The sequence below is a fragment of the Stomoxys calcitrans genome, chromosome 5 (genome assembly GCF_963082655.1).
Source record: "Stomoxys calcitrans chromosome 5, idStoCalc2.1, whole genome shotgun sequence".
Lineage (NCBI taxonomy): Eukaryota > Metazoa > Arthropoda > Insecta > Diptera > Muscidae > Stomoxys > Stomoxys calcitrans.
In genome coordinates this window covers 128,355,907-128,372,783 of record NC_081556.1, presented here as the reverse complement: position 1 = coordinate 128,372,783, position 16,877 = coordinate 128,355,907, and the positions used below count along the sequence as shown (strand labels likewise).

General features: G+C 38.9%; 1 protein-coding gene across 1 annotated transcript in view; it reads left to right on the top strand.

Annotated features, from left to right (window-relative positions):
- LOC106080959 (zinc finger protein 40) overlaps nucleotides 1–16,877 on the top strand; it is a 244,170-nt gene that overhangs the window by 132,100 nt on the left and 95,193 nt on the right. The window contains exon 2 of the mRNA XM_013242590.2: nucleotides 12,903–12,962. Within this exon, the coding sequence (XP_013098044.2) occupies nucleotides 12,903–12,962 (60 nt within the window). The remainder of the gene's footprint in view (nucleotides 1–12,902; nucleotides 12,963–16,877) is intronic.

The following is a 16,877-nucleotide window of genomic DNA, read 5'->3' as shown; positions in this document are numbered from 1 at the left end:
TCAATGATAAGGGGCTTCAGCTTTATAGCCGAGTCCGAAAGGCGAGCCGAAGCGCGATACCTGTATGGGGAGAAGTTTTTACATGCCAAAGTACCTCACAAATGTCGCCAGCATTAGGAGGGGATAACCACTGCTAAAATTTTGTCTGATGTTCTCCCAAGGATTGGAACCCAGGCTTTCCGCGTCATAGACGGACATGCTGACCTCTGCTCTTAATTAGTTTTGGAAAATGGTTCTAAAGAAAAGGTTAGGTTTTTGTACCCTTTTCCTTATAAAAGAGTAGTTTTAGTAACCTTTTCCTTGGAAAAAAAAATCCAGTTTAAGTCCCCTTTTCTGGTTTTGGCACAATTTTCCTTAGAAAGTTATTGTTCATGCATCGCTTGAAAAGGTAGTTTTTGTACCCTTTTGCTTGGAATATTGTAGTTTTAGTACCCTTTTCCTTAGTAAAGGGTAGTTTTAATACCTTTTTCCTTGGAAAAGGAAAGTTTTATTTCCATTTTCTTTGGAAAAAAAGTAGTTTTAGTACCATTTGTCTTAGACAATGGTAGTTTTAGTACTTTTTCCTTAGAAAGAGTAGTTTTAGTATCCTTTTCCTCGGAAAAAAGGCACTTTTAGTACCCTCTTCCTTAGAAAAGGGTAGTTTAAGAAAAGGGTGCTTTTATTACCATTTTCCTTACAAAGGGATAGTTTGGTACCATTTTCCATAGAAAGGGGTATGGTACCATTTTCCTTAGCAAAGTCTACACTTAGTACTTGTTCTCCTAAAAAAGAGTAGATTAAGTACAATTTTCTTTAAGAAATGGTAGTTGTAGTACCCTTTTCTAAAGAAAAGGGTAGTTTTAGTACTATTTATATTACAAAAGCGTTGTTTTATTACCCTTTTCCTTGAAAAAGGTAGTTTTAGTATCCTTTTCCTTAGAAAAGGGAAGTTTTAGTACCCTTCTCCTTAGAAAAGGGCCTTTTTCTTAAAAAATGGGGAAGTTTTAATACCCTTTTTCCTTAGAAAACAGTAGTTTTAGTACCCTTTTCCTGAAAAAGGGTAGCTTTTGTAACATATTTCTTAAAAAAAGAGTAGTTTTAGCACACTTTTTAAAAAAAAAATTTAGTTTTACTACCCTTTTTTATCGAAAAGTTAGGGTAGTAAAAACTATTCTTTTCTGCGATCGTTGTAATACCCTATCCTTAAAATAGGGAAGCTTCAGTACATTTTCTTTAGCAAAGGGTAGTTTTAGACCTCTTTCTGCCGTTTTAGGAAAAATGTTGTTGTTGTGCCCTTTTCTTTTAAAAAAGTGTCGTTTAGTACTATTATTTTAAGTAAGGTTTGCTTTTTTTATAGCCCGATTTGCTTTTCTTTATATGTTTCTCCCGATTTCTGCTTCTAGAGGCTTTGTCAGCGCATTTGTCAACCAAGCGTTTGCACAATCTTTTGTGACTTCTACTATGTGTACTGATTTTGGTCCTTATGTGGTCCGATAAGAATTGCGCCATTTAAGAACTCAAGTTGTAAAATTGAGGGATTGGTTTATATAGAAGCTATTGGGTTGCCCAAAAAGTAATTGCGGATTTTTCATATAGTCGGCGTTGACAAATTTTTTCACAGCTTGTGACTCTGTAATTGCATTCTTTCTTCTGTCAGTTATCAGCTGTTACTTTTAGCTTGCTTTAGAAAAAAAGTGTAAAAAAGTATATTTGATTAAAGTTCATTCTAAGTGTTATTAAAAATGCATTTACTTTCTTTTAAAAAATCCGCAATCACTTTTTGGGCAACCCAATATATCAGATTATAGGCCGTTGATGTTGAAGGTCATAGGGGAAGTCATTGTGCAGAATTTCAGCCAAATTGTACCAAACTTGTGCCATAAAGGTATTAAACCCGTAACATCGAGAGACCGATTTCGCACATTAAAAATCACTCACGGCCAACATCAATAAGAGGTATCTGTGCAAAAATTTCAAGTGACTAGCCTCATTCGTTAGACTGCTACCGTGATTTCGAAGGATGGACGGACATGGCCAGATCGGATAGAATGTCAAGACGATAAAGAATATACATATAAATTTGTTATGAGGTCGTAGGTCAGTATTTCGCGTTACAAACGAACTGGTATACCCCCTTTCTGTGATTGATGGTATAATAATATTGTATATCTTAGGTCCAGCTGGTTACAATAAAAAATTGGAAAATTCTGGTGATATTCATTCTCATGGTCATTAGCTCGACCAACTTCCCTTTGGGGAAGAAAATTATTTTAAACATTAAATTCATTCCATTATTCAAGATGATAACTTAATGTTGAAGTAGTCTTATTTGACAGATTTACTTTATTTTAAGAAGTTAAATAAACCCATTTTAAGGCTTCATTAAGTTTTGTGAATATGCCCGTAAGTGTTTCATATCATGCTGTTATAAACTGTAGAAATTTTCTTTAGATCATCTTTAGCCAATGTAATCATTTCGATTTATTTTTATTTGTATAAGTGTTTGGCTGTATGTTAGTGTAGATATGCCAGTAAGTGTGTCAACTACAGTCCATATGTGGTGAATATGTTGTAGTACGAGTATGGTGTAATGTACAACCATGCCTACAACAGTCCTCTACTGTGTATAGCCATTATTGTGATTATTTATTATTGAAATTTACATATCAGCACACATATGTAGACACATACATAGGACTTTGTGCTTTAATAGCATGTTGAATAAGTTTTTGCACAAAATTGTGTGAATATGTTTATAGATAAGCAATTTCTATATAAGGGTGGTTCGGGAACCCAAAATATTGTACTAAACTCAAATTTTCTCAATTTTTTTCGGAAAACACTTGCAGCGGTTCTTTAAGTGAAAATGGGGCGAAATATGTATGCGAATGTTTAGTTAAACTCAAACTGATTTAGATCAAATTGGGCAGGCTTTAATATAGACCTAAATGGTAAAAATCGAGAGTTATCTCTAAGTCGAAAAAGTCATGGGTTCAAAATTTAAAGAAAATCCCATAAATACGGTACGGTCGGTACAGACATGGCTCAATCGAATCGTAAAGTTCTTCTACCTTTGGGGTATTCAACAATTTAACTTAGTTATAATACCCTTTTCCACAGCAGGGGTATTCACTTACATATATTGGGTTGCCCAAAAAGTAATTGCGGATTTTTTAAAAGAAAGTAAATGCATTTTTAATAAAACTTAGAATGAACTTTAATCAAATATAAATTTTTTACACTTTTTTTTCTAAAGCAAGCTAAAAGTAACAGCTGATAACTGACAGAAGAAAGAATGCAATTACAGAGTCACAAGCTGTGAACAAATTTGTCAACGCCGACTATATGAAAAATCCGCAACTACTTTTTGAGCAACCCAATATATATAGCTATTTTCGATTTACATCCGCTGTGGTATGGTCTATGACACAGACCTATTTCCCTCCATCCATTAAATTATTGAATGGTTCGACTACACCAAACGAAAAATAGATACCAACGGTATTGATAATAAAGTAATACCAAAACAATACCGCATGGTATTGATGATTGAAAGCATTATAAATACCATACGGCATTGTTTTTGGTATTAATTCACGGTGTTGCTTCGCTATCAACACCATTGATACCATACGGTATTAATTTTTTTTTTCTGTGTCCTAATAAATCAAACTTTTTTCAAATAATATGGCATTTTTTTTTTCAAGTTTTATTTTTTTTACAAATTCCTTTTAACGTAGCCACCCTAATGTATTATATGTTTATTCGATTACATACAAATAACTATGTTCATAAATTTAAGTGAACATTATGAATGATTTCAATTGGCTTTGCTTGCCTATCAAACAGACAACGTCACTTGTTGAGTATTGAGTTGAACTGAGGCTTATAATAAATACATAGCCATAGCTATGGGGGTTTTTTCTGTACAAATTAAATGAAAAACGAGGACCAATTAAAAAAAGGCCCAAACATGCCTGCGAAATATGCTTTTAAAAATATTCAATATTTTTAATCCCTTAAAGTAGGCAACATTTTTGAAGAAAAATTCCAGAAATTCTCACTTGCAGTGAAAACGTTTTCCGACAATATTTGTTTTGCAATTGTTGCTGGCAACACTTCAAAACCGACTCTCGCACTTGGTTTCCCTTCCGTTTGTAGTTTTTATGTAGACTTTTAATGCCACGATTGATTTAAAAGAGAATTTGTATGTCAATTAACACAACTGATAAGAGATTTATGAGTATTTATATGCAAACGTTTTGTTTTTTTTTTTGCATTTTTTTTTTGCTCTCATGTTAATTCTTTGTGTCCAGTTGCTCATTTGATAAAATATGATTACGTTTGAACAAATGTAGCTTTCAATTAAAAGAAATATATGCAAAATGTACAACAGCTGACATTTGAATTCGTGACCAATAACACAAGCCATGGATAATGGTAATTTATTTCTATCATTAAGTGAACAAAGAAGAATTGCAGTTTAAATTCTCGAATTATAAATTCAAAGATATGATTTAAAAGTCATTAAAAATCTTTGAGATAGGAAAAGCAATTATCAATTAAATTCTGTGGAACAATTGAGATGGGGTAAAACAAGATGGACTGTCATCTGTATACCCCGATGTGCTTGCGGAATTGTCTGGGCCTCCTGCAGTTTGTGACAAAGCAGGCTGGTATCGGGTCAGATGCAAACTAATTGCTTTCGGGGATCAAGGTTCAATTTACGGTTTGGTGAGATCTGGCCAGGCGTAGCACTGGATTTAGTCAAGAAGTAAAATATTCCTTCTCGTTTGAATACCAAGGACTCCCTCAGATCCTGAATCCACACATACTTGGGAGACTAAGGGACTTTCAACCACGGACTGAAAGATTGGTAGATTGGATGAGGCTGTTGATGATCCGAGACATCTTACTTACCTTAATTGGCTATGACAGAACATTTGTTCCACTAGAATAGCGTTCCAAGTGCCTCGATTTTCTGCGCTCATTTTATTATCTCTGACATCAAGTTTCGTCTCCCACCACATGATCTTTCTATGGGGCTTTTGGTCGTCCCGGTTTGCATGAAGCTCCATTGCTGGAGCTTCTTCATCTATTCTGACAACATGACCTAGCCAACGTAGCAGTTGTATTTTGAAATGTGTAACTATGCTGTCGTCCTCATACAGCTCGTGATTCTTACGTCGCCTATATTCTCCATTAACATTTATGAAGAATCCTTCTCTCAAACACTCCAAGTACTGCCTCGTCTGTTTTCACAAGTACCCATGCTTCTGAACCATATAACAACACGGGTTGTATCAGTGTCTTGTATAGTGTAATCTTTGTCTGTGAACAAGGTGGCCTTGTTTCTGAACTGCTTACTTAATCCAAAGTAGCATCTGTTTGCCAGTATTATTCTTCGCTTTATCTCAAAACTGGTGTTACGGCGGTGTCGAGGAAAATATAGTTGCTGACTATCTCACAGCTGTGGTTCCCAACTTTCCCCATTTTCTTTATCTGCTCGGTTGTGCAAGGCTTTTTGGGAGTTGAAACCATCCATTTCGTCTTATCTCCATTTACCGCCAGACCCATTTTCAAAGGCTGCAGTTACCACTTCCGGTGACCGACCTATGATATCGATATCGTCGGCATAGGCGAGTAGCATGTGCTCTCCTGTGATTAGTGTGCCATATCTATTCACTTCTGCATCTCGTATAATCTTCTCCAGCAGAATATTAAAGAGATCACACGATAGGCTGTCTCCTTGTCTGAAACCTCGTTTGGTATTAAATGGTTCGGAGAGATTCTTTCCTATTCTTATTGAGGAACGCGTATCAGCAAGTGTCATCCTGCAGAGTCTTATTAATTTTGCAGGGATACCAAACTCAGACATGCCTTGCAATACCTTTGAACGTAAAGGAGTATCGAAGGCGGCTTTGCGGTCAACAGAGAGATGGTAGGTGTTGATTTGTCCTTCTCCGGTATTTTCCTGTATTTGGTGCAGTGTGAATATCTGGTCTAGGGTGGATTTACCTGGTCTAAAGCCGCATTGATAGGGCCCAATTATCTCATTGACTTTAGGTTTTAATCTTTCACACAGTACGCTCGCAAGTATCTTGTATGCGATGGGGAGGAGACTTATTCCTCTGTAGTTGGCACATTCCGTCTTCTCTCCTTTCTTGTGTACGGGACATAGTATGCTGAGGTTCCAATCATCGGGTATGCGTTCTTCTAGCCAGATTGCGCAGATAAGCTGATGCATACGCCTTATCAGCGTGCCGCCTCCGGTCTTAAATAGTTCAGCGGGTAACCCGTCGGCTCCTGCTGCCTTGTTGTTCATTTGTTGTTTCGTCATTCTGTTTGTAACTACTCGAAATATTCATCTGAGACCCCATAAAGTATATATATTCTTGATCGTCGTGAAATTTTATGTCGATCTAGCCATGTCCGTCCGTCTGTCCGTCCGTCCGTCTGTCTGTCGAAAGCACGCTAACTTCCGAAGGAGTAAAGCTAGCCGCTTGAAATTTTGCACAAATACATCTTATTAGTGTAGGTCGGTTGGTATTGTAAATGGGCCATATCGGTTCATGTTTTGATATAGCTGCCATATCAACCGATCTTGGGTCTTGACTTCTTGAGCCTCTAGAGTGCGCAATTCTTATCCGATTGGAATGAAATTTTGCACGACGTGTTTTGTTATGATATCCAACAACTGTGCCAAGTATAGTTCAAATCGGTCCATAACCTGATATAGCTGCCATATAAACCGATCTTGGGTCTTGACTTCTTGAGCCTCTAGAGTGCGCAATTCTTATCCGATTGGAATGAAATTTTGCACGACGTGTTTCGTTATTATATCCAATAATTGTGCCAAGTATGGTTCAAATCGGTCCATAACCTGATATAGCTGCCATATAAACCGATCTTGGGTCTTGACTTCTTGAACCTCTAGAGGGCACAATTCTTATCCGATTTGAATGAATTTTTGCACGAGGTATTTCGTTATGATATTAAACAACTGTGCCAAGTATGGTTGAAATCGGTCCATAACCTGATTTAGCTGTCATATAAACAGATCTGGGGATTTGACTTCTTGAGCTTTTAGAGGGCGCAATTCCTATCCGATTTGGCTGAAATTTTGCATGACGTATTTTATTTTTACTTTCAACAACTGTGTCAAATAAGGTTCAAATCGGTTCATAACCTGATATAGCTGCCATATAAACCGATCTGGGATATTGACTTCTTGACCCCTAGAGGTCGCAATTATTATCCGATATGCATGAAATTTTGTACGACGGATCCTCTCATGACCATCAACAAACGTGTTTATTATGGTCTGAATCGGTCTATAGCCCGATACAGATCTCATATAAATCGTTCTCTCTATTTTACTTCGTGAGCCCCAATGGTCGCAATTCTTATACGAATTGGCTGAAATTTTACACAGGTCTCCAACATATAATTTAATTGTGGTCCGAACCGGACTATATCTTGATATCGTTTTAATAGCAGAGCAACTCTTTTCTTATATCCTTTTTTGCCTAAGAAGAGATGCCGGAAAAAGAACCCGACAAATGCGATCCATGGTGGAGGGTATATAAGATTCGGCCCGGCCGAACTTAGCACGCTTTTACTTGTTCTTTCTGCCACCAGAGGGGATAAACACCGCAGAAAATATTTTCTGATGTTTTAGCCAGGATTCGAATAGCGTCGTAGGCGGACACGCTAACCTATAATAAAACTCTTGTTCATTTGAGTAATTTCATAGCAGAATCCATGGTGGTGATGGATTCCCAGGATTCAGCCCGCCTCAACATAGCACGTTTTACATGTTTATCTTTTACTCATTGCGTATTAAGGTTTAACTCGCCTCAAAGACAAAGTGCCTTCAAAAAAAACTTTTGCTTTCTTTCTTTACATTATTTTAAAGAATTTCTTTTTCTACTAAACAATTTCGTAGAAATGCGAAATTTCGAACAATTTCAAGGTGCTAAATATAGATGTCTTTATTATTGTGAAAACCAAAATTTCGTCAGAATTTTGGCGTACTTTTCACAAGATTATGATGCTGAACAGAAAAAAGAAAAGAAATTTCTTTTAATCTTATTTCAAACCATTTTTCTAAAATAAGAACACAACGAAGCAGATGAAAGTCTGACAATTTTCAACATAAAAATGTGGGTTTGAAAATATTTCAATGATTCGTTGTTGTTTTTTTTTTTTATATTCCCAAAACACCTAATTTGTTTGGGAATACGTCTGTTTGCTGTTTTTTATTTATATTTGTTTTAATCATCTTTTTATTTTTCTACGAAAGAAGTGAAAGTAATGTCAAAGCCATAGCGTGGGTGGCAAGTGTCATTGCTCGTTAAAAAATAAATGTTCTATACACGTCATTATCGCAACTTTGTTATGAATTTGCTATAGCTAAGGGTTTTTAAATACATTTATATGCTAGTAGCTGAACCGGGCCCGCTCCGCTGCGCCTTTCTTTGCAATATAAGGAAAATATTTTTATTATGCGGCAAAGGTGACATTTGTAGTTATTTTGATCAGCATTTAAAATGCCTCTATTTGAAGCCCATGAGATACTTATTGGTCAAAAAGCTCGGGAGGAGGATTTTATGTCCTTAAATTTTAGATGTTAGATGGACTACTGGCCTTTAAAACGCTTGAGGAATTTACGGCCGGTAAGTCGACTTTAACTTGATTCCACATTTCCCCATGATTGCTGCATTTATCTAATTGCATAAATTCCATATTTCCATGGTTCGTAAATATGTTCTGTTTGGGGACCTTTTGGGGGAGAGACGGTCCCTCAGATCGCCGTGCACCCACTCCCAACCTTTTATTTGTGCATCCTCTTTCTATAGTCGGTAAATATGTCAAATTTGGGGAATAGATTTCAGATTTGTACTCAATTCTCAAATACTTTTTTATTTAAGACCCATCTTGACCTGGGCGCTAAAGATATCCTTTTTGGGGTTGGCCACACAGAAATTGGCCCTGACGGTACCTATAACATTCACGCTCTACTCTGAAAGACCTATTATTTGAGTCCCATATTGCCAGGGTCGGTAAAAATCTTGTTTGGCGGTTAGGTGACCCAGAGACCCTACAAATAGATGTCAGATTCATACTCTACTCGTAAATATCTATTTATTTGAGCCTCGGGAAATAAGTCCTGTTTTCGGGGTATTTTGGGGGTGGTGTGGACCCCCATAGACTTGGTCCCGAAAGTGGATATCAATTTCGTGCTCTACTCCTAAATACTTTTCATTTGGGTCCCATATTGCCGTGACCGGTAAATATGCCCGATTTGGGGTGGGTTGTGAGGGTTGAGTAACCTCCCAAACGGTTGGCCCAGATGCGTTTTCAACTCCCAAGTACCTTTCAATTGAGTCCCATTTTGTCCTGATTTTGTCTCCATCTCCAAGATCTGGCGTTTTTTGAAAATTAAGGTAAGGGGGGAGGTTCGCCCCTTAGCTCGACCGGCCGGATACACCATGGATCGCATGTGTCGATTTCTTTTTGCAGTATCTCTTTTTAGGCTAACGAAGGATAGACGAAAATAATTGCTATGCTACTGGAGCTATATAAAAATGTGGTCCGATTCGGACCATAATTGAACAGAATGTTGGGGCACGTAGTAGAAGTCATTGTGTAAAATTTGAGAACATAGACAAATGGATAAGACTTGCGCCCTCTAGTGGCTCAAGAAGTCAAGATCCAATATCGGTTTATCTGGCAGCTATATCACGTTATGGACCGATTTGAACCATACCTTGCACGGTTGTTGGAAGTCATAAGAAAACACCTCATACAAAATTGCAGTCAAATCGGATAAGAATTGCGCCCTCTAGTGGCTAAAGAAGTCAAGATTCAAAATCGGTTTATCTGGCATGGTTATGAACCAATTTGAACCATATTTGACACGTATGTTGAAGGTCATGGGAGAAGTTGTTGTACAAAACTTCAGCTTAATCGGATAATAATTCCGACCTCCGGGGGCTCAAGAATCACGATCCAAGACCGGCTAATATGGCAATTATATCAGGTTACAGGATAAGAACTGCGTCCTTTAGTGACTGAAGAAGTCAAGATCCAAGATCGATTCATATGACAGCTATATCAGGTTATTGACCGATTTCAACCATACTTAGCACAGTAGTTGTAAGTCATAACAAAACACGTCACGCCAAATTTTAGAGAAATCAGATAAGAACTGCGCCCTCTAGAGGTTCAAGTAGTCAGAATCCCAGTTCGTTTTTTTATGACAGCTTTATTAGGTTAAGGATCGATTTGAATTAAACTTAGAGCAGTTGTTGGAAATCACAACAAAACAGCTCATGCAAAATTTCAGCCAAATCGGATAAGACTTGCGCCCTGTAGTGGCTCAATAAGTCAAGATCCAAGATCGTTTTATATGGCAGATACACTAAAACATGAACCGATATGGCCCATTTACAATACGCTAATAAAAAGTATTTGTGCAAAATTTCAAGCGACTAGCAAACAGACGGACGAACAGACAGATGGACGGACATGGCTAGATCGACTTAAAACGTCATGAAAATCGAGAATATATATACTTTATGGGGTCTTAGACGACCCTGTCCTATGGTGGTCGGTATGAAAATGAACTACCCTATTTCGTCTGTGAAAATTTCAAGAAAATCTGTTCATCCGTTTTCGAGTCTATACGGAACATAGAAACAAACCAACACAAATTCATTTTTATTCTAATCTGGTCATCCCGTTTATAACAACACGAAATATTGATCTGCGACCCCATAAAGTATAAATATTCGGGGTCGTCTCGACATTCTGAATCTGCCTAGCTATGTCCGTCCGTCAGTCTGTCGAAATGACGATAGCGGTAAAACGCGCAAAGCTAGTTCCCTGAAATTTTGCACAGATACTTCTTATTGATGTAGGTCATTGGAGATAGCAAATGAGCCACATCGGATCATATTTGGATATAGCTCCCATATAAACCGATCTCCCGATTTGAATCCTTGAGCCACAGGAAGCCGCAACTTTTGCCCGATTTTGCTGAAATTTTGCATGTGGTGTTGTGTTATGACTTCCAACAACTGTTTTAAATGCGGTTCAAATCGGTCAAGAACCTTATATAGCTTTCATGTATAACGGTCTCTCGATCATCCTTCTTCGGTTCCTAGAACTTTATTTTTTGTGATTTTTTAGAAATTTATTATGTAGAATAAAATTTTGCCATTCAACTAAATTAAGTATGTATAAATTTTTAGCAGAATCCATCGGCTATTCCCAAGATTCGGCCCGGCCGGACTTACCACGCTTTTACTTGTTTGATATCAAAACGGGGCGGACCCTGCCCCTTTCCCCAAAAGAACCACCCAAGAATAAAAGTAAAACGATCGGGACACTATATCGGGGGCTCATATAAAAGGTTGGAGAGAAGAGTATTAATTTGATAATAAACACTATGTCCTGGTACCTAGGCAGCCGCCCCGACCTAAAACCTCCTAAAATAGGCATATTGGGCGATAATGACAATATAAATCTCAAAATATAAGGCATTAGGGAGTCGATTACGAATATGGAATACTACGGTAGGGAAAAAATGGGGCTCAATTAAAAGGTATTAGGGGACAGATTACGAATATGGTCTGAAAGGAGCAATCGGCTATAGATTTTGTTGATATAATAAGGGGGCGGACCCTCCCCCTTACCTAAAAAGCATTACCCAACAACAAAAGTGAACCGATAAGGACAATTTGGGAATCAATTGAAAGGTAATAGGGAGTAGATCACGAATATTGTCTGGCAGGACCAATAGGCTATCGATTTTGTTGATATAATAAGGGGGCGGACCCTCCCCCTTACCTAAAAAGCATTACCCAACAACAAAAGTTAACCGATAGGGACAATTTTGGACTCAATTGAAAGGTATTAGGTAGTAGATCACGAATATTGTCTGGCAGGACCAATAGGCTATAGTATTTGGTGATATCGTAAGGGGGCGGACCCTCCCCTTACCCCAAAAGCATTGCCCAAGAATAAAAGTGGACCGATAGGGACAATATGGGACTCAATTGAATGATATTAGGGAGTAGATTACGAATATTGTCTGCACGGAGCAATAGGCGATACACACACTTTTTTCACATTTCCAAACTCTATAACTTTTAACTGAAAATCAGATGTGGACTCTTTTTGCGGCAAAGTCATTGTAAACTTTGGCACAAATCCAAATCAGACATAGAAATTACGAACCCAATCTCGGCCAAAACTTCAACAAATAAAAGTTAAAACTCGTATATCCCCGAAGCCAGTGGAGATATTGTATATCTCAGGCGGACTTTTTTGTGGGGATTTTTAAGCACTACTCAGTACTATTTTGGAAATCGGACCATAAACAAGGATTTGGCAGCCCCAATAAATTTTCGACATACCGAGGTGGCCAACTTTAGGGGCCTGCCAAAAGGTGCCCGGACAACCTAGGGCACGATTTCGGTAACACTTCAGCTCTAACGATTCCAAATTTCAAAAAATATCTCGACCAGTTCTCACACGGCATATTTTTTTACTAGTTTTTTTTCTTTTTTTCTCACCGTGCGTCTTGTCGGCACGTGATTACCCAAACTGATTCTCATAATATTTCATATTTTGCTTATTAATATCAAAATAAAAAAAATGGAGGGTAGGCGTTTCATAAACGCCTGAGCCTACTGCGAAGAAATATTGTAAATCTCATATCTTTAGTTGTAGTATTCTTGCAAAGCTGGCCGTATTCATTTTTTTTTTTTTTTGGAAAAAATACACAAAATGCAATTCCAAAATTTTTGATTTTCCTACTTTGTTTGTTAAGTCATTTTGCATTTTAAATGATGTAATTATTTATAATCACCCCATTAACAATGCTAACAATTTCTTTATGTTTTTCTTTGCAGAATCAACAGTTAATTCACGCAGCAAAAATGCTTTGGATAATGCACGTGAAAAACTAAGAGGTGAGTTCACCGCAAAACCCTTTAGCTCTAACAGTAAATTAAGCCCAGCAATTTCTAAATCTACACAAAACCCTAAAATGCTGTCAGCAAATCCTTGTTAAAGGTAACCCCTATTCGCCTCTATCCCTGGCAGGCAAAGACAAATGCAGTTTATGAAATTTTTCAAAATTTCCACGTAAAAACCCATAAAACTCTCAATAGCATCAGAGTTGATGGCCAAACACTTGTTTATCCATTTAACTCCACAGGTAAGGGGAAGTAAGGATTTTTGAGTCTAATCCACTTGTCTTCACAATTAGCAATAACACCATTTCAACAATCACCATATTAGAATACAACAAAAAAGGAATTCTCTGGCATCTCTCAGTTAACTCAGATGGCAGGGGATGTGAATGTGAATGTTTAGCTACCCCTAGTCGACTGGAGTACCTGTTCCGTAATTGACTAGTTTCGGGGAAATACCCTGAGCGCCATGCCATGTCTCTTTAGGTGGCAGTGGCAGGTAGCTGCAGTGTCAAGGTGAATGTGAAGCAGCTAGAGATCCGTTGTTGTCTCTCTCTCTCTAATTACCGTGACGTTATTTTGTTATTTCGCTTTGTTCTCGTTATTAGAGTGCTACGTTTGTGGCATGCGATGATGCCTATGGGGTATTGTAAAATATTATGACACCTCTGCTGTCTGCCTGACTGGCTCTTTTACAATGGGTGGGTAAATTCAAAAATTGACAAAACTGTTGGCATGACAATCGTAGTACAAATAAATATATTTTTTTTATAGAAAGTTCAAAATAATTATTTTTTTATAGAAATAATAAAAAAACAAGTAAAAGAGTGCTAAGTTCGGCCGGGTCGAATCTTACATACCCTCTACCATGGATCGCATTTGTCGAGTTGTTTTCCCGGCATCTCTTCTTAGGCAAAAAAGGATATAAGAAAATATTTGCTCTGCTATTAGAGCGATATCAAGATAGGGTCCGGTTTGGACCACAATTTAATTACATGTTGGAGACCTGTGTAAAATGTCAGCCAATTCGAATAAGAATTGCGCCCTTTGGGGGCTCAAGAAGTAAAATAGAGAGATCGATTTATATGGGAGCTGTATCGGGCTATAGGCCGATTCAGACCATAATAAACACGTATGTTGATGGTCATGAGAGGATCCGTAGTACAAAATTTCAGGCAATAGGATAAGAATCGCGACCTCTAGAGGCTCAAGAAGTCAAGATCCCAGATCGGTTTATATGGCAGCTATATCAGGTTATGAACCGATTTGAATCTAATTTAGCACAGTTGTTGGAAGTCATAGCAAAACACGTCGTGCAAAATGTCATTCCAATCGGATAGGAATTGCGCCCTCTAGAGGCTCAAAAAGTCAAGACCCAAGATCGGTTCATATGACAGCTATATCAGGTTATGGACCGATTTGAACCACTCTTGGCACAGTTGTTGGATATCATAACAGAACACATCGTGCAAAAATGCATTCAAATCGGATAAGAATTGCGCCCTCTAGAGGCTCAAGAAGTCAAGTCCCCAGATCTGTTTATATGACAGCTATATCAGGTTATGGACCGATTTGAACCACTCTTGGCACAGTTGTTGGATATCATAACAGAACACATCGTGCAAAAATGCATTCAAATCGGATTAGAATTGCGCCCTCTAGAGGCTCAAGAAGTCAAGACCCAAGATCGGTTTATGTGGCAGCTTTATCAAAACATGGACCGCTTTGGCCCATTTACAATCCCAACCGCCCTACACTAATGAGAAGTATTTGTGCAATGGAGTTGTTGGATATCATAACAAAACACGTCGTGCAAAATTTCATTTAAATCGGATAAGAATTGTGCACTCTAGGGGCTCAAGAAGTCAAGATCCAAGATCGGTTTATATGGCAGCTATATCAAAACATGGACCGATATGGCCCATTTACAATCCCAACCGACCTACACTAATGAGAAGTATTTGTGCAAAATTTCAAGCGGCTAGCTTTACTCTTTCGGAAGTTAGCGTGCTTTTGACTGACAGAAGGACGGACGGACGGACGTGGCTAGATCGACATAAAATGTCGCGACGATCCAGAATATATATATTTTATGGGGTCTCAGACGAATATTTCGAGTAGTTACAAACAGAATGACGAAATTAGTATACCCCCCCTCTTATGGTGGAGGGTATAACAAGTAAAAAGTCATTAAGTTCGGCCGGTATATATAAAAATATGCGATCCAATCCAATAGACCAGTACCGGGTGGACCCAGTCCTAAGAGACTGGATAAACCATATGCTAAGGCACACATGGTTAAAATGCGGAAAGTGGCATAGGGCACGCCGCAGGGAGACATTTTATCGCCACTCCTTTGTATGACCACCATAAATCCCAGACCCCAATGACCCAGATCCAATCCTTATACCAGTACCGGGTGGACCCAGTCCTAAGAGACTGGATATACCATATGCTAAGGCATAGATGGTTAAAATGCGGAAAGTGGCACAAGGCACGCCGCTGGGGGACATTTTATCGCCACTACTTTGGTTGACCACCATAAATCCATCAATCCCATGTCAGCCGGTTGAACGTAAGGGATTGACCCGATGGATTCCTTCATCGGTAAGGGCTGCCGCCTCAGTGTATTACACACTGCCACAACAATAACAAAAACCACCATAAATAACCTATTACGGATGCTGACTGAGGCGGAATTTGTACCCGTCTGCTATACTTCTAAGGGGTAAGGATTCGAATGCAGAAGGGCCGAAAAAGTCTTGCATATGGCATATGACTGGGCTAGACCCAGGGGTCTGAATGTAAGCCCAGAGAAAACTGAAATATGCCTGTTCACGAGAAAGAAGTGATCTTGGACAGGAAACTGAATTAGAACGAATCTGAAGAGAATGCTCACAAATGTTGGGCACTATGTAAACGGGCCGTAGCCTCGAAATGGGGCCTGAATCCGAGGATAGCCCACTGGCTCTACAGAAGCGTGATTAGACCAATACTTACTTATGCCTCAGTAGTTTGGTGGACTGCGATGGTGCAAAATAAGGACCATACAACAGGTCCCACTAGAGCACTGGAGACTATTCTAGATATCCGACCCATTGACATACAGATTAAGTGTGAGGCAGCCACTGCGGCTATGAGACTTAAGGTAGTGGGAGCATGGATTGAGGATAGGAGCAGTTCATATCATTGCGGTATAATCGAGGCGACGATAGGAAACCTGGAAGGGAAGAGGTTTCCGATCGGATACCTGAGACGACACTTGAGGTAAAGTGGGAGGCACTACTGCCAGCTGCTGACGGAACCCTTGGACTGACGGAACCCTAGTTTTGCCATCTGGAAGATCATGTTACACGGATGGATCAAAGCCAGAGAACAGAGTGGGCCTGGGGTCAACATTGTGAACCCAGGGACTGACATCTTTTTAGACTGCCTGCAGGTGGAGATCCGGGCGATCACGGAATCCGTCAAGTGGTGTGGTGCTATCGCGAGGACGTCGAGTGTGAACATCTTTACCCACAGTAAAATTGCCATAAGGGCTATAACAACCAGGACGGTAAGGTCACAAGCAGTTTTACAGTGTAAGAAGGAGATTAACACCTTATCTGAGGATAACACAATCCGCATCGTTTGGCTGCCGGGCCATAACGGAGTAAGGGGGAATGAAAGGCCAGACGATTTGGCGGTGAAAGCCAGAGGAACCAGAAAGAACCTGAAGCTTTTTTCTTCGACGCAATCCGGTTTATGGAGTGGGCGATGAATGCGCCTGCAACCCTGTGGAACAGCGAAACGGTCGGTATGACGGCGAAAATCCTATGGGCGGATCCAGAACTTGAGAAGAGGAGACTATTACTGAAAGGCAGTAAGAAGGAGGTCAGCATATCTTTTGGTATCATAACGCGACACATAGGA